Below are 17,124 nucleotides of genomic sequence, written 5' to 3'. Positions count from 1 at the left end.
ATGCTGGAGAAGTGGCTTACCAGCAATTTTAGCTTAAAGTTCAAAATATTCAAGTGCCTTTGGGACTGGAATGCYGATGATGAGAAGATCTGTAAATAATCAAAACTTTTCTCAGTTCTTTTGAAGATAATTTATTATTTTTAAATCTATGCCAGCAAGTTCAGATTGTATTTTACATGCCCTCAACAGTTACTGTCAAATCTTAGTTTGATCCACGGYTGTCAGCATAGGTCTAACCAATATTCTGATAAAACAAATCACTTCTTTAAGCATCTTTCATCTTTAACTAGGTTGGATTATTTCGTTCTGTTTAAATTTTTTATAATCTTATGTAGATTTTTAATTGCTTTTAGTAATTTCTTAAAAAATTCTTCAATTTCTTCAAAATTACAAAGTGTTTGTTTTAAAAAAAACAAAGCATTTTCTTAGAAATAAGAAATTTTATTTAATGCATCACTTCAGTAAGCACATTGGAACACTAAGCAGTGTTAAGTAGCTGTTGTGAAACACCTGGCAAGTTAAGTTGTCTTTYAGAAAGAAAGATGAACTTTCCTTCATTCTTGCTAAATTTTGTGATGTAGTTTCAATTTACATGTGAAAGCTGGTAAAAAACAAGGACCTTTAAAAGAGATACTGAATCAAAGTGCGTTAATGAGTTTTGTAATTTGTTTTTTCACCTGTGGTTTGAAATTCTTTGGTTTAGTGGCATTTGCTGGTGAGCTTCTAAGTCTATGGTCATTGATAAAAATCAAAAAAGTAGCGGAACATATGGTTACATGAGAGGCAGTACCACAAGGAACAAGCACCTTACTGCTGAGTAGAAAATAAAGTCTAGCACTTAAGTTGACTARAGGGACATTAGAAGGTATTGGTAAGGTAGGAACATMTGTTGTATGATAGATGKTTTTTTTTTCTTTKTATTGAGAAGAGATAGTTACTGATCAGCAATGTCTCTAACACTTTTCTCTTATTGTGATTATTCTGTAGCTTAATTGACAGAAGAGGATTTATACAGCCAGACACACCGCAATTAGCAGGACCATCAAATGGCATTACCATGTATGGGGCCACACAATCTCAGAGCAACATGGTAGGAATCATCCCATAGTGTTGTTCATCAAGATTCCTGTGAATGTTTTTCTTCTCACTTTCATGTGAACTAATCAAGTAATAACTAACTGGATACAGCGACACACTGGGTGGAATGAGTTCTTTAATAACAGTAAAGAAAAAAAAACAAATCCAAGGCTCTTTTTAATGTACGTTTCACACAGTGTAATAGTTATTGCTCATGGATTCTAAAGAAAAGAGGCTTTTCTACAGTATTGATTTACTGAATATACTGGCATTTTGACTTTTACTGTTGACACCTATTGTGTTTTGAACTGGAATATTCAAGTATCATGGACTTGCTCTGGCTCGTCATTTTCCAGCTAATTGTTATTTTGTGTGGCACTTTCTTCATATTCTATTTCCTTCTTTGCTTGTACACTGCAGTTTTGCATAATGTATTTTAAAAACCAGAGATGAACAAAGAGGAGTTTCTAGGGGAGAATTATTTTGAAGAAAGAGCAGGAGGACACTGAACTTGAACAAAAAATGTCAACTGGATTGTTACAACAAAAGCTTTGTAAACATCTTTGAAACTGTGCCAATAGTATTTACTTTGGTTTTTTTGCTAGTAGCATTGGCTATCATAGTGGAAGATAGGATTTCCAGTGCTAACAAGAAGAGAATAACTGGAAAGAGATCTTTTTCTGAAGATCTTGCAACCATCTTGCATATGTGCCTATTCCTGAATTGTTGTCCACATATCCTTAAAGTATGTGGGTTCTAAAACTTTATCAAAGAAGTCATGAGATACGGACACCCTCCCTCTGCCAAAAAAGAGGAAGCCATGAAGCCTTCTGACATAATTCAGCCTTTCTTTTGAAAAGAAGAAAAGATTCACTCTTCCCARACAGATTAGTTTTAGTGTCACTGATAAACCCGTATAAGAATTTTTATCTAGTTCCTAAGATGGTTTTACTTAATGTTTTGAGGATTAAATAGATTTGTTAGTCTYCTTAATCAGAAAATGTATTAGAGACACGGTATTAAGTCTGAATTTTCTGAGGTGTATTTGAGCAGAACAAGGTAATGCTCTATGCAAATTTTACTCAAAATACTATAAGTCTGAAGAGAGAAAAGGGGTTAAAAAAAAAAAGGCAAGAAAAGGCAAACATTASAAATGGGCTGAGGTCTTTCAGGGATTGCCCAAACTTTCTGACTCTGTCAAGGCTTCTTAYTTGTGAACATCATAAACCCACAATGTGTCCATAGCATTAAATTACGTTGTTGTTGTTAGAATTTAGACATTGTCATTGTTCCTAGATACTAATGAAAAACTTTTTGTCAGTTTCATARAAAATTGACTAAATATGYCTCTAGAAGWAGAGAARTCTGTKAYGGTATTACTTWAAGTCAAACAGGTAGCTGTTATGATTTTAGAGTGGAATACCTCTAATAACACAAATTTTGAAAAGATTTCTGCTTACATCCTAGAACACCACACCACATGAGCTGGGAAAAGGCTGGTTTCTTTAGCAGTTACCAGAGTCACTTGGAGATGTGCAGGTTTCACTCCTGGAAATGCCCTCTTAGAAGAAGCTTGAAAAATGATACATGTCTTGTTTGGTTTGGAGGAATACCTTTTAAGACTGTAATGCCATTTTTTCTCAGGGCCTCTTTTCTCTTGGTCTGTGTCCAAGACCATTGGTTTCTAGTGGCCACTAGCTATCAGCAGTAAAATTTCTCCCTTGAGTTTTTTTGCAAGCCGTTAAAGACCTGCTTAGTTTACCAGTCTCTCGAATACTATTTTCGTTTCCCCATTGAAGGGGATGTATCTGATACTGCAGCCTTTATCATTACAGTTTTAGATATGGACAGACAAAGTGAAATTCCTTGACTTAAAGGAGCATGTGTAGATCATAGCTATAGACCATAGTAATTTTCAAATGGCAGAGGTTTAGCCATTAATACATCATCAGAGATATTTCTACGATTTTAGCAAGCTTAATGCTTTTAGTTACAAGAAATAAATTATTAGCAGTCTAAAGTATGCTTCAGTACACCTTTGTGATATGTCTCTGTCAATTTTATTCCAGAATGCATTACATCAAGTCTTTATGTCTAGATGTTACACTGCTTAATCYACAAAGTGTGCTAAAATGTCTCTCCTCACCGTTGATATAAAATAAAAATGTTACTGAGCATATTCTCTCACACTTGTCTTCTCTTTTTCTTTCCCTTTTTCTTTGCCTTCCCTCAGATCTTTTACAGAATCAGCTAGGTTGAAAAAGACCTTTGAGATYGAGTYCARCCTATGACCTAACACCACCATGTCAACTAGACCATGGCACTAAGTGCCACATCCAGTCTTTTCTCARACACATCTCGGGACAGTGACGCCACCTACCTGGGCTRTCCATTCCAGTGTAGAATCACCCCTKCTGTGAAGAACTTCTTCCCAATYTAAACTTCCSCTGGCGCAGCTTAAGACTGTGTCCTCATGTCCCTTTGCTGCTTGCTTGGGGGAAGAGACCAACCCTCACCTGGCTAAAACCTCCTTTCAGGGAGCAGTAGAGAGTGATAAGATCTCCCCTAAACCTTCTCTTCTTCAGGCTAAACAACCCAGCTCCCTCAGCAGCTCCTTAGAGGACTCAGTGACTTGTGGTTTTCTAAATAGAATTCTTGTGCCTCACCCAACAAATCTCTTGTCCCTCCTGAAATCTCTGTGGGTTACTTAGTATAATATTGTTTTAATTTATTTTACTAAATCTTTCAGCATAGCATCATTTTTGCAATTAAGTTCAAATAAATGTCAGGCTACGTGTGAAGTTACCAGACACTGGTTTCAAGTGCARTGGAGTGGTAAGAGTGATAAGAGTGGTATCTCTTATCCAGGATGCCATTTGTGGGGCATTCTTTTTGTATTTAACAGCTTTTGTGGTAATTTTGCCTCTGAGACTTAGAATATTTCATGCATGATCTACCATACTCATGGTAGTGACCGAGTTTKTCACARTCTCAGAAAGTCAAAGTCGTTGCTATAATCAGTGCAAGATAGATCCATACTGTGATTTACGGAAGATGTTTTTTTCATGTACTTTCCATCATATCTACCTTCTTTTAATAAAAGCTGAAGCTRTATTTACTTCTATGAAGGCTGGAAGCAAATACAATTATTTTCCTGGTGCATTCCCAGTGTTTTTAATTTCTATTCCWATATAATTTGAAATTTGGTAAATTCATTAGCCAACTTCTTAATATCCTTGTCTACATGAAAAGCATGATCACTTGGAGCTCATAATCTGTAGATCTGGTTATTTCCAAAGTTTTTCCCTATTGCATTTCATTGCTGTTAATTTTTATGAGCTTGTCGTTAGTTTCATTGCCCAAGTATTTCTCATATTCTTAAGAGTTTTTTTTTTGTATGAAGCACAGTATCTCACCCATTATGAAATAATAATTTTCTCTCTAATTTATTCRTTCTCTTTCATTTTAAAATTTATTTTCTTTGGTTCTGAAAAAATTTCTTACTTTACCATAAACCCATCAATTACCACTACTTGGGTCTGTGCTACTGTAGGACTTAATTTTGCCTTAAAAGTTGGAGTTAATTCTTGAGGTTCATTACAGGATGTTTTATTCTTTAGTAATGCATTTGGAGGAAACATGGAATCTATCTCTTCATGAAGTTTTTTTAGAGGAATTAGTTCTGTTTATATTTACTATGATGTCTCTAGGAATTCTCCAATGCCTTATAAAGTCATAAATTTTGCTTCTATCTGACTCTCTGTCAGGACTGTTTAATTCCTTGTTTTTAAAAAATCTGCTTGTATTCCTGCATTCCTAAACATCTCTTCTTCAGTTTAATGCTAGTTCTTTGTGTACCACATTCCCTTGTTTCTAGTTCTCAATTTTCTTTCCTGGATGCAAATTCTTTAAAGTGTTTGCTTACATATATGTACTACTGAAAATTGTAGGAACTGTAGTTCATGAGCAACRTTTGTTACCAGTGATAAGTGCAGGAAAGTCCTCTCCCCCACATTCACTTAAGTATTTCTGTTATTGATCTGGAAATAGATCCAGCTGACCCAGGGAACATTAACTCTGATCATCCTGGTGTACTTCTTGCCTTTGCTTTTCATATTTTCATTATTAGGAATATTTCTATCATGACAGTAACAGGATCAGCAAGGACCACTGCCCCATTTTGCTGGGAGTTTTGCAAGTGTGTTTTCTTTACTGATGCACTTCCCAGATGCCCAGAACATAACTTAGGGTTCTTACCAAGGCAACRTTACTACAGTCAAGGTTGGTAGAGGTTTTTTCATTTACACATTTTACTTCACAGTTAAAATGGGTTAAGGGCACATGCAAGTAAATCAATTCCAGCATTTTGYTTTGGGTTGAGATATGTTTTAGGAGCAATTCTTTTGGTAGTGCATGTTACATGCAWTTTTATTCACATCCCAGAGCAGTGTTGGAGTACATGACCTAGATTTATTTTAGAACTTACACCCCTGGAATGCATCSAAGTTGCTCTAAGCATTCACAGACTTCCAGTCCCTAAGAACAAACTAAAGTGTCCAATCTGAAGTAAAATCTSTGGGCTTCAGAAGTGTTTCCCTTCATAGATCTACTCCTCAAGCTCTGTACTACTTGATAGTGGAGCCATTCACTCGKTGGGTTTTGTGCCTCAGTTGTTGTACAATATCCACAATACGTTGATTTTGGTTGTGAAATCCGACACCTGTTGGGAACAGTTACACAGCTCCATTCCTCCAATCTTTACCCATCTATTGTGTCCAAAATATGGTATTTCAGCATCCTTCCTGTGACTTCACAGCACTGTAAGCCTCCTCTGAACTTCTTGTTGTTGGTACTTTATTCAGAGATTCTGAGACTATTTAACCTGTTTTTCACTATCTTCTGAGAACTGTAACAATTCTTGAATGTTGCTAGCATTTAGGAAATTTTAAACAAAGTTTTTTTTTTAATATTTAAAGTGAAACATTCTGATTATTTTGAAATAATCACATTTAGAAATGTGAAAAATATATTGCTATGTACAACGATGTTATCATGTATTTTCTGTTTAGCTTAGAAAAAACAGATTTTTTTCAAAAAAAAGATAAATATCTTTCTTTAGTTGTTTGTATTTATTATTTGTGAAATAAACACAGAATTCTAGGTTTTGTCTAATTTGCTTTAATTTGTGCCTTTTTATGTGGAAATAAATAGATATCTAAAAATTCCTGTGCATATATTTAGTTGAACTTCTGCACTAGTRGAACTTAYTAAACGTACCTTCAGAATCTGCTGTTTCTTTAAAACAGTGGAAATTTTAAGTGGAAAATAATATCAACAGATTTGAAGTAAGAAGTTACTGGGGGAATAATTTTTACAGTAGATTTTTAGTTATTTAGATTTCAATCCTTAACTTCCTTTTGTTCCATTTATAGGCTTTTTTGTTTCATTTGAAATTCTCAKGTTGGATAATTCATGTGATTAGTAGCAGCTAAGATTTCCTGCCTGAAATTTCATGCAGTCAAGAGTGAAATAATGGAATCAAGGAAAAACCACCACGCTAACCCTATGAACAGCTCTGATTTCCTAGTTTTGTGTTGGCTGATGGACTCAAGAATAGTCTACCTGCGTATTGTGTTGTTTTTATCTGATGTTTTTGAGAGCCTCATAGAATACACTTTCTGGCTTAGACYCTGCACTAATTCGCTTTTTTTACAGCCTCTATTTTCCTAAAGATGTAGTGTTGATTGCTGTTAAACAGATGAGAAACAGAAAGCCTGAAATTTACCTAAATGAAAGGAGAGGCTTTAGGGAAGTGAAAAGTGCATGGAAAATGAAGAAAAGATATACAGCACCTGAAGAAGCTTATAACACTATTTAATGGAGTTTTATGAGGCTACTTTATTTTTTCGATATTGTTTTAATTGAAATGCAGTAGAGTTCTGTAGGAGGAAAATTAATTCAGACTATACAATGAGTTCAAGTAAATTGCCTTCAGCCTATATAAAGCTGTGTACTTGTATTGSCTGGAACACATTAATTATTTCCTTTTGAAGATCAGAGCTGAAAGCTCACTAAAGCAATAAGTCAGCTGCTAACGTTTGTTTTCAGTGTACCCCAGTGGTTATAGGCATTCCTTTTTTATTTAACTTGTTCTTTGGCTAGTGCCATTCAGAGAAAATAGGTTTTTTTGGTCTTTTTGAAGTTTGAAAATTCAGTTAAAATATTTTTAACATCTGCATAGTAAGGCTGGTTGAAGTTTTAATTGAAMTAATCAGGCGTGAATAACAGATTATTAAATGAGTTATTCACACTGAATTACTAATTGAAAGCTTGGCTTTAAAAGATGCTGACAGTTTTCTTCTTAGTAAGGTACTTAAGCAAGGTTATGGCTTTAAGCCTGTGAGTAATGCCTCTGAAATGATGGGGAGCCACTTCAATCATTTGGCTGGGGCTTTTCTTCGTTTTGTGGGGGGAAAATTTCTTGCAATTTATAGGARCTCAATTTGTGTAACAGGAGATCAGTCTGTTTATCTTTCTGAAAGCAGAAGTCTTGGAAATACATAACTGAGTAAGGATGGAACTTCTGCCTGTCAAAAAATAAATGGTCTGGGAGTCCTAAACCACTGAGACATGTTTTAAACTCTGCCTATCTATTATGACCRAGTAGTCTGCTTGCACACTTGCTGAATGTAAGGTGTGTGCATCCATCATTACACTAGTCAGTGGTGAAATTGGAGAACCTGTAAATATCACAGGAAGTATTGTTAGTCATGATTCTCATCATGCACTAAAGGAGGCAGAAGTCTTCTATGAGTTTTGAGAGGGCATGTCACAGTGGCTTATTACAGTCAAATGGGYATTTTGGGGAATTCCTGTAATGTTAGTAACAGTGGTTATGATCAGGAATCTCTGAACAGCTGTTGGATTTGTAATATGTAATAAYTTGATATAAATCTAAGATGTCAGTCATAAAGYAGAACATAYTGCTTTAACAATACTTGAGATAACMATAGTGAATAAGCATGTCTTACCTCTGGATATATCTTTTATTCTGCTTGCCTGCCTCCAAATGTCCTTCATTGCATTTGTAGTTGTATTCACTGATTGTAGTGTTTTTCTTACCCAGCAGAACAGTACTATGAATCTAATCTAACAGTACAAATGAATCTAATAAGATTTCCAGAAATTGGTGTGTTACAACTGAGCAGACTATGAATTAAGCTTTTTTTTTTCTTAGAAGCTCTCAAAAATCATGCCAATTCACGTTAAAGAAACTTAATTTGGCAGTAGGTATATTACCCACTTAGCTAGGTGGACATTATTGAAACACATACTTGTCAKCTCAAGGACTGAGTGGTTATTTCCTGTGAACAATTCTTAGGAATGGTGTAGAGCCAAAAAAAAGCATTTCTTGTAACATTCACTGAGCTTAATTGGATTTATATGATACTGAATTTGGCTTGTTCTTAAGACAGTGCTTGCCAGAAAACTTGTTTTGTGCCTTRGTTCTTCACTTTGTCAGGATTAATCACGAAACAGCCCAAAAATCATTAAAGTTGATCTCAGTGCATCTGCAGTGCTGYCTGATTTCTACATATCCTCTAGAGTGTGGAGTATAGTGTATGATATTTTCTAGAATATATATATATATAATGTATTAAATTGTGAGGGGACAAAATTTTTACTCATAGAGGTTTTATTATTAACTGTATCTTTAAAATATAGATCATMTCTGTCAAAGGAATTCTTGTTCTGGAGAACTTCTTTGATAGTTGAATTCATACATGTGAAGACCAGTTAAAAGAAGACAATCGCCTAGTGTTTTTTAACTTAAAGAACCTTTAAATGAACACTGTAAATGTGTATAATGTTTTACTTTGATAATAATCCAAAGCATTGGCTCAGTTATGCATGCCTTTTTTTTTTCCTGGGCAGCATGCAATGGGATTTTTGGGTGGCTAACCATGGAATGATACTAATGTCTTTCTTTTTTTCTCTTCACATCCCATTCTTTTCCATACCTTTTTATCCATATTCTTCCTTTTTTTTTCTCTGTTTTGTTTGCCTTATATGATTTTGACACCCTTCCATTCTACAGTGTGACCAAGATCAGTGCATTCAGAGCACTAAATTCGTTTTGCAGGCTGCTGCCACCCCCCTCCTACAGAGTGAGCCGAGCATAACTAGCGAAGAGCTCCCTTTACCAGGAAAGACTTCTCTCAGTGGGCCTTGTGCAACTCTAACTCTAGGGCAACCAACACCACCATCTTCTATGCCAAATCTCACATCAGATTCAGGTTTGACTGACATCATACCATTAAAAGAGGAGCACGAAGGCCATCAGTTTCTCACTCCTGAAGAAGCTCCATCACCCCCTGGGATGCTGCCAAGYGGAAGTCCTATTACACACAGCCATACAATGCACGTCCTGAGTCTAGCCAGCCAGGACTCATTGCATGAAGACTCAGTGCGTGGTCTCGTGAAGCTTAGCTCAGTTTGAACAGCTTTTTTGAACATCACACCATTTCCTGGTGTCTATACAAATCCATACTTAACGGGAATGACGCTGCAGTACCAGTGTAAGGCTTCGTAACATGSCTGTAATGGAAACTTTATTGCATAATGGAGTCTACTAAAAAGACAAGGATTTTTTTTTTCAGTGGAGCTATGGCATTTTTTTGACCWGGTTGTTAATGGTTGTGCTTTGATGGTGACTGCATTTTATTTTWAAATAAAACCAGAAAAGGTCAATAATCTTGTTTCCTGAAGCTTGGGTACAACGAGTTGGAAGACAGCCTGTAACAAACACCATGTACAGTACAAAAGAGAGATTCTTGGATGTAAGTGTCATGCTCTGTGTTCTATGCTCTTGTAATACACACTTGTTACGGCTTAACACACCTGTGGCCAGAATGATCTGCACTTACWTGTTATGCTACCAATATTTGAGATAGAAAATTACCATTCCATTTGTTAATACAAAACAAAACAAAAAAAAAAAAAGACTGCAGATGTGGATTTGCATGCCACGCTACAGTATGTGTTACAGTGGTGTTGGTATTAAAAGAAAGTGCTGCTTTTTTATTTGTGACTTTGAAAGTGCTGTTTCCTTTAAAGACAGTACAACAAACAAATTAATGGACTATATTTTTTCAATTTATTAAATTTTATTTTAAATTAATCAGTGGTGCCTAGAAGATGATGAATTACTGATTTGATCATATTGCATATCATTTAACCTTCTGTTTAAGTGTTTAAGTGAGGTATTGTGTTGTGCCATACCACAAGATTCTTCCACTCCCTAATGTGATACAATTACCTGTGGACCTCCAATAAAATGACATCCTCTATTTCGTGGACATGTGTACAGTTATCCTTGCACAGTTTTCATGGGAAAAGGGGGGGAAATCATGGCCTGTTGATTTTACTGGAGTAAAAAAATTTGTAAAGATTTTACTGGAGTATGTGCACATGATGAAACTAGAGCTATGGAGAAATAGCTAGTTACAATTAGGATTGCTTCACCAGTTCTTATGGCTTTGTTTGAGATGTGTAAATTGTTCCCATAGGAGGTCTTTATTTGGAAACAGTAGAATTAACCTCTGCTTGCGCTGTAATTCAGTGTTCCTTATCCTATGGCTGAAGGGTGAGGGACATAAGACTCAAGGTGAAGGAGAAGACTGAAGGGTGAGGGACAAAGACAGGGGTTAGTGAAGTAATCTTAAATGATTAATAGTCTGTAGCTGTTTCCCAGCCATCATTCTTCATTTGTATTTGTTCTTTGGTATTTTAAATGGAAATCTTGATTTCATAGAATTCTTCTGTCTGTTTGTTTAAGTAAAGCACAACTAAAAGGTTAAAGAGAATTTTATAAATATTTTTTGTGACAGCCAAAGAGAACCTTAGTTAAGCTGGAAAAGTGTAATAGCTTTAATACTGTATTTCCCTGCTTTTCAGGATGTGGAACCTGGATTTTTCTTTTCCTAGGACAAACTTAAGTGCAGAATGTGCTTTATCTGATGTTTAATGGCATGAAAGTATTCTTCACCAGTTAAGAAATGTAACGGTTCTCTACTGTTGACCATGGTCATTCACTGACTCCAAGCTAAAAATCTTTTTTCTTTTAATTTTTGTTGTTGAAATTGAGAATAATCAGCCTGCAGAAAATYAGTCACCYATGCTATTGAAGATTCARACAAGATCCTTAAAAAACCCCTACYCCTGTAAGATTSCATAAGCAGTCWGTTTCTAKAATTGATGATGTTAGCTTGGACCYARTTCTGTGTRTAGARCATACCAATGCTTTCTGTCTTTAAGTGCCATMATGGGTCCACCAAAGAACCTCTGGCAGACAAATCTGTCCCAGTTATTTGAGCCCCTGAAGAAGCTCTGGCAAACAAGTCTGTCCCAGCTATTGTAACCACCTTCCCAGCATTTTCCATAAGCTGGGACAATCTAAAGTCCTTTCCCCCAGTCAAAGTGTAGTGACTGGCATGTCCCAGATGGCTGATCTCCCAATAAGCCGTGAGTTTGAGCACTTCTGTGTCTGCTCTTGAAGAAGTCAGTGATGCTCATCTTCATGATTTCATCTTTCCCCGATGTGGCTTGAAGGTATGAAGCTGTGAACATCTGCATTAAAGCTGGCAGTRGATTGAGGGCTGGAGATGCTGGTCTGATAGACCTGGGTAAATAATTCCAGCTTGGAGTTGGTACACCAGTACTTGGTGAATCATTCTCTAATAGGTGTCTGTGGGTAGTTAACTGTGCATGCATTACTCACTACTTAGAAGGGCAAGTCAAATATTTTTAATGTGGTATCAAAACTTTCCATTTGTACAAGTCATGATGAGGATGATTATTTTAAGGAAATTGTTCTTTTTAAGTCTCCCTGAAATAGTTCATGGATTTTATGTTTCCAAGAATACCAACTTCGTGACAACATTTGTATGTCATTGCCACTAGGGAGTAGTGAAGAAGGCTCTGTACACAATAAAATTAGTGTCAGTTTTAACATGAAAGGGAAGGGAGGGGGGAACAGGATTAGAGTCTTTATGCTATTTGCCTTGTGCTCCTGCTTTTCACCATCATTTTTCTGAAAGTTCTGTTTTGTTCACACGTGAAGTGTAACAATGCTAAACACTGGTGGAAACAGATACATGCTTCTTCAAACATGTACCTGTTCAGGTGACTTTCTTTTAGTTTTTAAGATTACACTCTTATTTTCTAAATGTGCTGTATATGTTTTTAAGTTTGGATTTTGAGAATACACTTCGAATTCGTTTATATGATTATATCACCCCTATTTTAAGTCTCTTTTCCTCCCCATCTGTTTTGAATGGTGACATCTTGAACCTCCCTGACATGCCTGCCTCGCGAGGACATCTGCTGGAAGGCTTCGGAACTAAATCCTGACATATCCGGATCGGTAATTGCAGTCTCTGACTGACGRCAGGCAGTGATTCAGCAGCAGGTTGATCAGAAAGGTACCTCTGACAGAGTTTTTGGTCCCTTCCCCTCACCTCCATCACGTCTGTCGTCAGTCGTGGGCATTCCTTCTGTTGGGACTTGTGTATGCATCTGGAGTGAGTCAGCAAAATAACTATTCATCACCTTCTCTACCGATTTGATTGCTGATATTTTACTTTGAAGTATGATTACAGAGCATGCACACTAAGGATCCAAAATTATAATCCTTGTGAATACTGCAAAGGGTTTTTTATGTTTTTTTGGTTTTTTTTCTGTGACAGTATACTACTATAAAATAGCTCTTTCCATGTTTGATTTATAAATCTAGAATAAAAGTTGATATTTTCATGAGTAAATTTTTTTTCTTAAAAGTTGAAATCTTTGAATGTGTTAAAACTAGTTAGTTTATCTGATTTAAAATACTTATTCTGCTTTGGTTTTTTAGTAATATTTTCCCCTTCTCATTGTCTATATAAAAACCTTTGTAGAATGAAATACAGTGTTTCATAAATTTTTTTAAAGGCTTTTTATTCTTGTGATTTCTCAAAGACATTTCTGTCTTGAAGGGGAGTTTTATATTCATACCGGTTAAACAGTAATGTAAGATGTTCATGAATCACTCTATTTTTTTAATCAYAGTACCTCCTTTGGCAACTTTTTGTCTGTTCTGATTGACTGATCGTAGAGGTAGATGTATTTCTGCATGAAGTGCATTCCTTAAAAACAATCTTATAGGTGGAAGATTAGCTGTTTTGCAGTTGATCTAGTGAATTAATGCTCCCAGAAGAAGCAGACTGACCTCATAAACCCAGAGGYCTATGGTTTAGCAGCATGTCTTACAAATGTGATGACCAACTTGTGGTAATGCAGATTTTAATTTTTCTAAGTCTGTACAGTGATTGTAACAGTTCACAGTAACTGAATGGTTGCCTGATATTCAAAATCCTAGACAAAGGGGCTTCACTGGAAAACCAACAAAATTGAATTTCAATTTGTCTTTTGTTTTCAAATTCAATACAGCTTGAAGAATAACATAATAATGTTATAGAGGGATCCAGTCCTTACTTTAGTTATATTCTGGTTTAAATTATATGTGGGAACTGTCATCATGTATTTGTTGATTTGTTGTTTTTCTCCCYTCCCCTCCTKTTCAGCAGTGGTACTCTGAAGCTGAACATGGTTTGTTCAACCATGGGCCATTCTGAGTCTTGGTTTTAAAAGCCAGTTGCTGCCCAAATAATCTTGTGTTAGGGACTGACTTGAAATGAAGTAGTACACTTCAACACACTTTCAAATATTCTTAGGCCCAAAATATGAATGAAATGTTTTAGACAGATGCATGTAGATTTAGTTCACTTAAACTAGAGCTGTCCTAGTTTTCAGAATTCATTTCAGTCAGGGCTCCCTGGTTTTGATTGCCTGCCTGCAAAGATGTTGCAGTTTGACATCTGAATGCACTGCYTGGGCACCCAAAAGGCTCATGAGATTAAGTGAGCTATTTAAACCTGTGGATATCTAGATTAATTATGAGTTGTTGCAGCAATTCAGTTCCATCACCAGAAGGCAACTGTCTGTTAACATTCAATGATACTATTTGAAAGTTGAAGAAGGTGAAAGAGAGAAGACTAAGTGAAAGCAGAACAGAGATTAGCAGGTGACATGGAGGAAAAGAAGAATTACCTGTAAGCTATGGAGGGAAAGGGAGGGGGTATAAAAAAAGCTTAATGGGAAAGGAAATTAGGATAGCTGTCAGTTTTGATCAAACAATATTTTTAAAAAACCCAAACCAAACCAGTAATTACTCATTGGTATTCAACTTTTTTTTTTTCCTGAGAAATTTCTTAAAGGTCATTCTAGGAAAAAACAAGGGTCAGACTGTTGAGAGAAAATAACTGTAGGAAGATGGTAAGGAAAATGTGAGGAGTTAGTTTGTCCTCAAGCTCCTCTTCCTTAATATCTTTTTCTATTTCTGTTTTGAAAATACATCTGTAAATATAAAAACATGTGAAGTTTTTGTTCCTTTGAAGTTGAAAAGACTCCAAGGACGTTGACCATGCTAAAAATGGCATTTGCTTTAGAATTTTGAACTTCCATGCTGTTAATCATTTCAGCATTCTGTATTTCCGTACCAGAAGTGCTGCTGCATTGGGAAAATGAATGGTGTAGTATGGTTCCATGTTTTTTAGTGATGCCTTCATTAAATTTGCTCTCCCTTTAGTGAAGTGTTATCCTAAGGAGTAGTCTCACCAATTTAACATGAATCCTGGAATTCAGTTTCTGTGACTAGTGTGCAAATAGAAATTAAGACTACAGACTAGATAAAGTTTGTGGTTTGAAAACTGGAAACATGTGTTCCACATAGATATATTTACTTTGCAATATATAATGAAGTCATTTCCACTGGCAGCAAAACATTAATGACAGTGTTATCGTGATGTATTTTATGCACTTCCCAACTTTAGCTATATTGCCATCTGAAAACCTGGAAAAATAAAACTAAATTTAATCCAAACCCAAGGCTGGTAACAGCTTCTGGAACTTACCTGTGTATATTTAGATGTAATTACAGAAAGGACACAAAGAGGCTGCCTTAAAACAATTTGGTTGAATCATCTGTGATGTGAGGGGAACTCTTGTAGCCCTTCTTTAGCTCCTCTTGAAAGCACCGTATAAAACTGAGCAAAGCAGGCTCAAAAGTGACTCCCTTTGGAGTTGTGCTCTGTAGTCTGTCCATGCAGGGATCGACTGCCCRGGCACTGCCAGCTCAGAGGTGAAAATGAGCTGGACTGCTTAGAGGTTGTACTTGCAAGGGAATGAACTTTACAGAATGGGGAGAAGTTCAGCCGAGGTGTTGGCCCTGCRGTTACAGCAGCGCTCGTGTGAAGCCTCTGAGTGATTCTTGTCACATCTGTGTCACTAAGCATGAGGGCTTTGGTCGCAAAAGTGTTAAAGTCCTGTGACCTCCTTCCTGAGTCTTCTGCGAGGAGGGAGAGTGCTGGTGCCTGCTGGGTTCACACAGGAAAGTTTAATTCTCCATCTCGTTTTCTTCATAATAGCTAGTATGGGGCTATGTTTGGATTTGKGCTGAAAACTCTAGATAATTCAGGGATGTCATRGTTTTGCAGGTGAACCACAAGTTCATTGCAATAAACAGAAAATTGGTTACAGGATTTCTGATGTGTCTGCCAGGTTACCTGCCTTGTGGTAGTGGAGCAGTTGATAGTGGTTATTGGCTGGAATGGGAAGAACACAGCTAGACAAACTATTTTTTTAGTGAAATGTTAAGTTTTCTTCTATGTAGGCCACAAAAATTTAAGCATACTCTGTGGTGCTTACCAGCTGATTTTCTAGCATACAGTAGGTATTTTTATGTATCTTAGTTTTCTTTCTTAATTGAAAGAAAAAAAAAGTTTCCACAGATTCTGGGGACTTCAACTGAAGAATCTTTTGGAAAACAAATGGTGGTTAACTTTTAAATAAACAGTAGGCATTTAGTGTTTATTTTATTACCTATATGAAATTGAATATTGAATTATTTTTTTTTAATCTCAAAGTTCTTCCATTGTTTTTGTATTCACAATGTCATAAAATGGTTTGGAAGGGATTTTAAAGGTGACCCAGTTACAGCCCCCCTGCCTTGTGCAGGTACACACTATCTTTTATTATRGTTACATATGAAGAAAAAAACAAAGTTAAATCCTTTATTCTATAATTACATGTGTAGCAGTTGTTTCTGGTACTCTTGTCTTACTCTTGAATATTTTTTTCTCTTTTACATCAAAGATTAAAAATTTTCTTCCATCTGTAAATCAATGTTCTGYAACACATTGCACTTTGGTTCTTTAATTATTTAATAAACTTCTGATAGGATAAGTCAGGACTACTAAAAACAGTTTACATGAATCGGGGAAAAAATCAAAACTTGATTTTTTATTAGTTCTGTCACAAGACTTCACTGCAAGAGCGAGAGAATTACTGCAGTTGATATGAGGTTACTTGCTCTAGATTCCACATATTGACCATACACATAGGAAACCAGACTGAAAACAAACCCTAAAAATGTGCTTTTACAGGCTAAAATATGTTATGGAAAAGGAATCCATGTGTGAGGAGGGAGCAAAAATACTTACTCGGAAAGTTCTGGATATAAATGCCTGGGACTGAATTTGTTGTGGCCTTTGGTTGTGTACGTATGCACATTAGTATTTTAAAGCACTTTGGAAATTTGTTTTCTTGTTACCTCTGCTAAGCACTTAGACTCATTCTGTGGAGCAGTCTTGTAAAGCAAGCTAGGTTTCTTTTAAATAAAAAATAAGCCAGAAGGCAGGCTCCAAGAATATACCTTATGTACTCCAAATGCTCACAGGTCCTGACTGGAGCTAGTCCAGAGTTTCTGTCCTCAAAACACGTACAGCGTGGACACGAGGTAAGCAGCACCAAATGTCTTGCTGCAAAAATCTATGCATATTAAGCTCACTAATTGTGAAAGTAGATATAACCATAGATTGATTTTTCCAASTAACTTGTGATATTCCTCTGGTTCAAAATGCTGCTCCTTAACTAAATGCTTTTCCTTAGCTA

General features: G+C 36.1%; 1 protein-coding gene across 4 annotated transcripts in view; it reads left to right on the top strand.

Moving 5' to 3' along the window:
* The window catches only part of ZDHHC14 (zinc finger DHHC-type palmitoyltransferase 14), a 94,224-nt gene extending 83,731 nt beyond the window's left edge, over positions 1-10,493 (top strand). For 2 of the 4 annotated variants that reach the window (XM_057364857.1, XM_057364858.1), the window contains exons 8-9: positions 988-1,090; positions 9,176-10,493. In XM_057364857.1, the coding sequence (XP_057220840.1) occupies positions 988-1,090; positions 9,176-9,577 (505 nt within the window). In that variant the 3' untranslated portion in view covers positions 9,578-10,493. The remainder of the gene's footprint in view (positions 1-987; positions 1,091-9,175) is intronic. The other 2 variants (XM_057364860.1, XM_057364861.1) reach the window with 1 other exon arrangement.
* The last annotated feature ends 6,631 nt before the right edge of the window (positions 10,494-17,124 follow it).

The sequence above is a fragment of the Malurus melanocephalus genome, unplaced genomic scaffold (genome assembly GCF_030028575.1).
Source record: "Malurus melanocephalus ecotype Western Australia unplaced genomic scaffold, MMel_1.1 scaffold_43, whole genome shotgun sequence".
Taxonomy (NCBI): domain Eukaryota; kingdom Metazoa; phylum Chordata; class Aves; order Passeriformes; family Maluridae; genus Malurus; species Malurus melanocephalus.
Note: the sequence above shows the minus strand (reverse complement) of the source record. Positions and strands in the feature narration are given on the sequence as shown.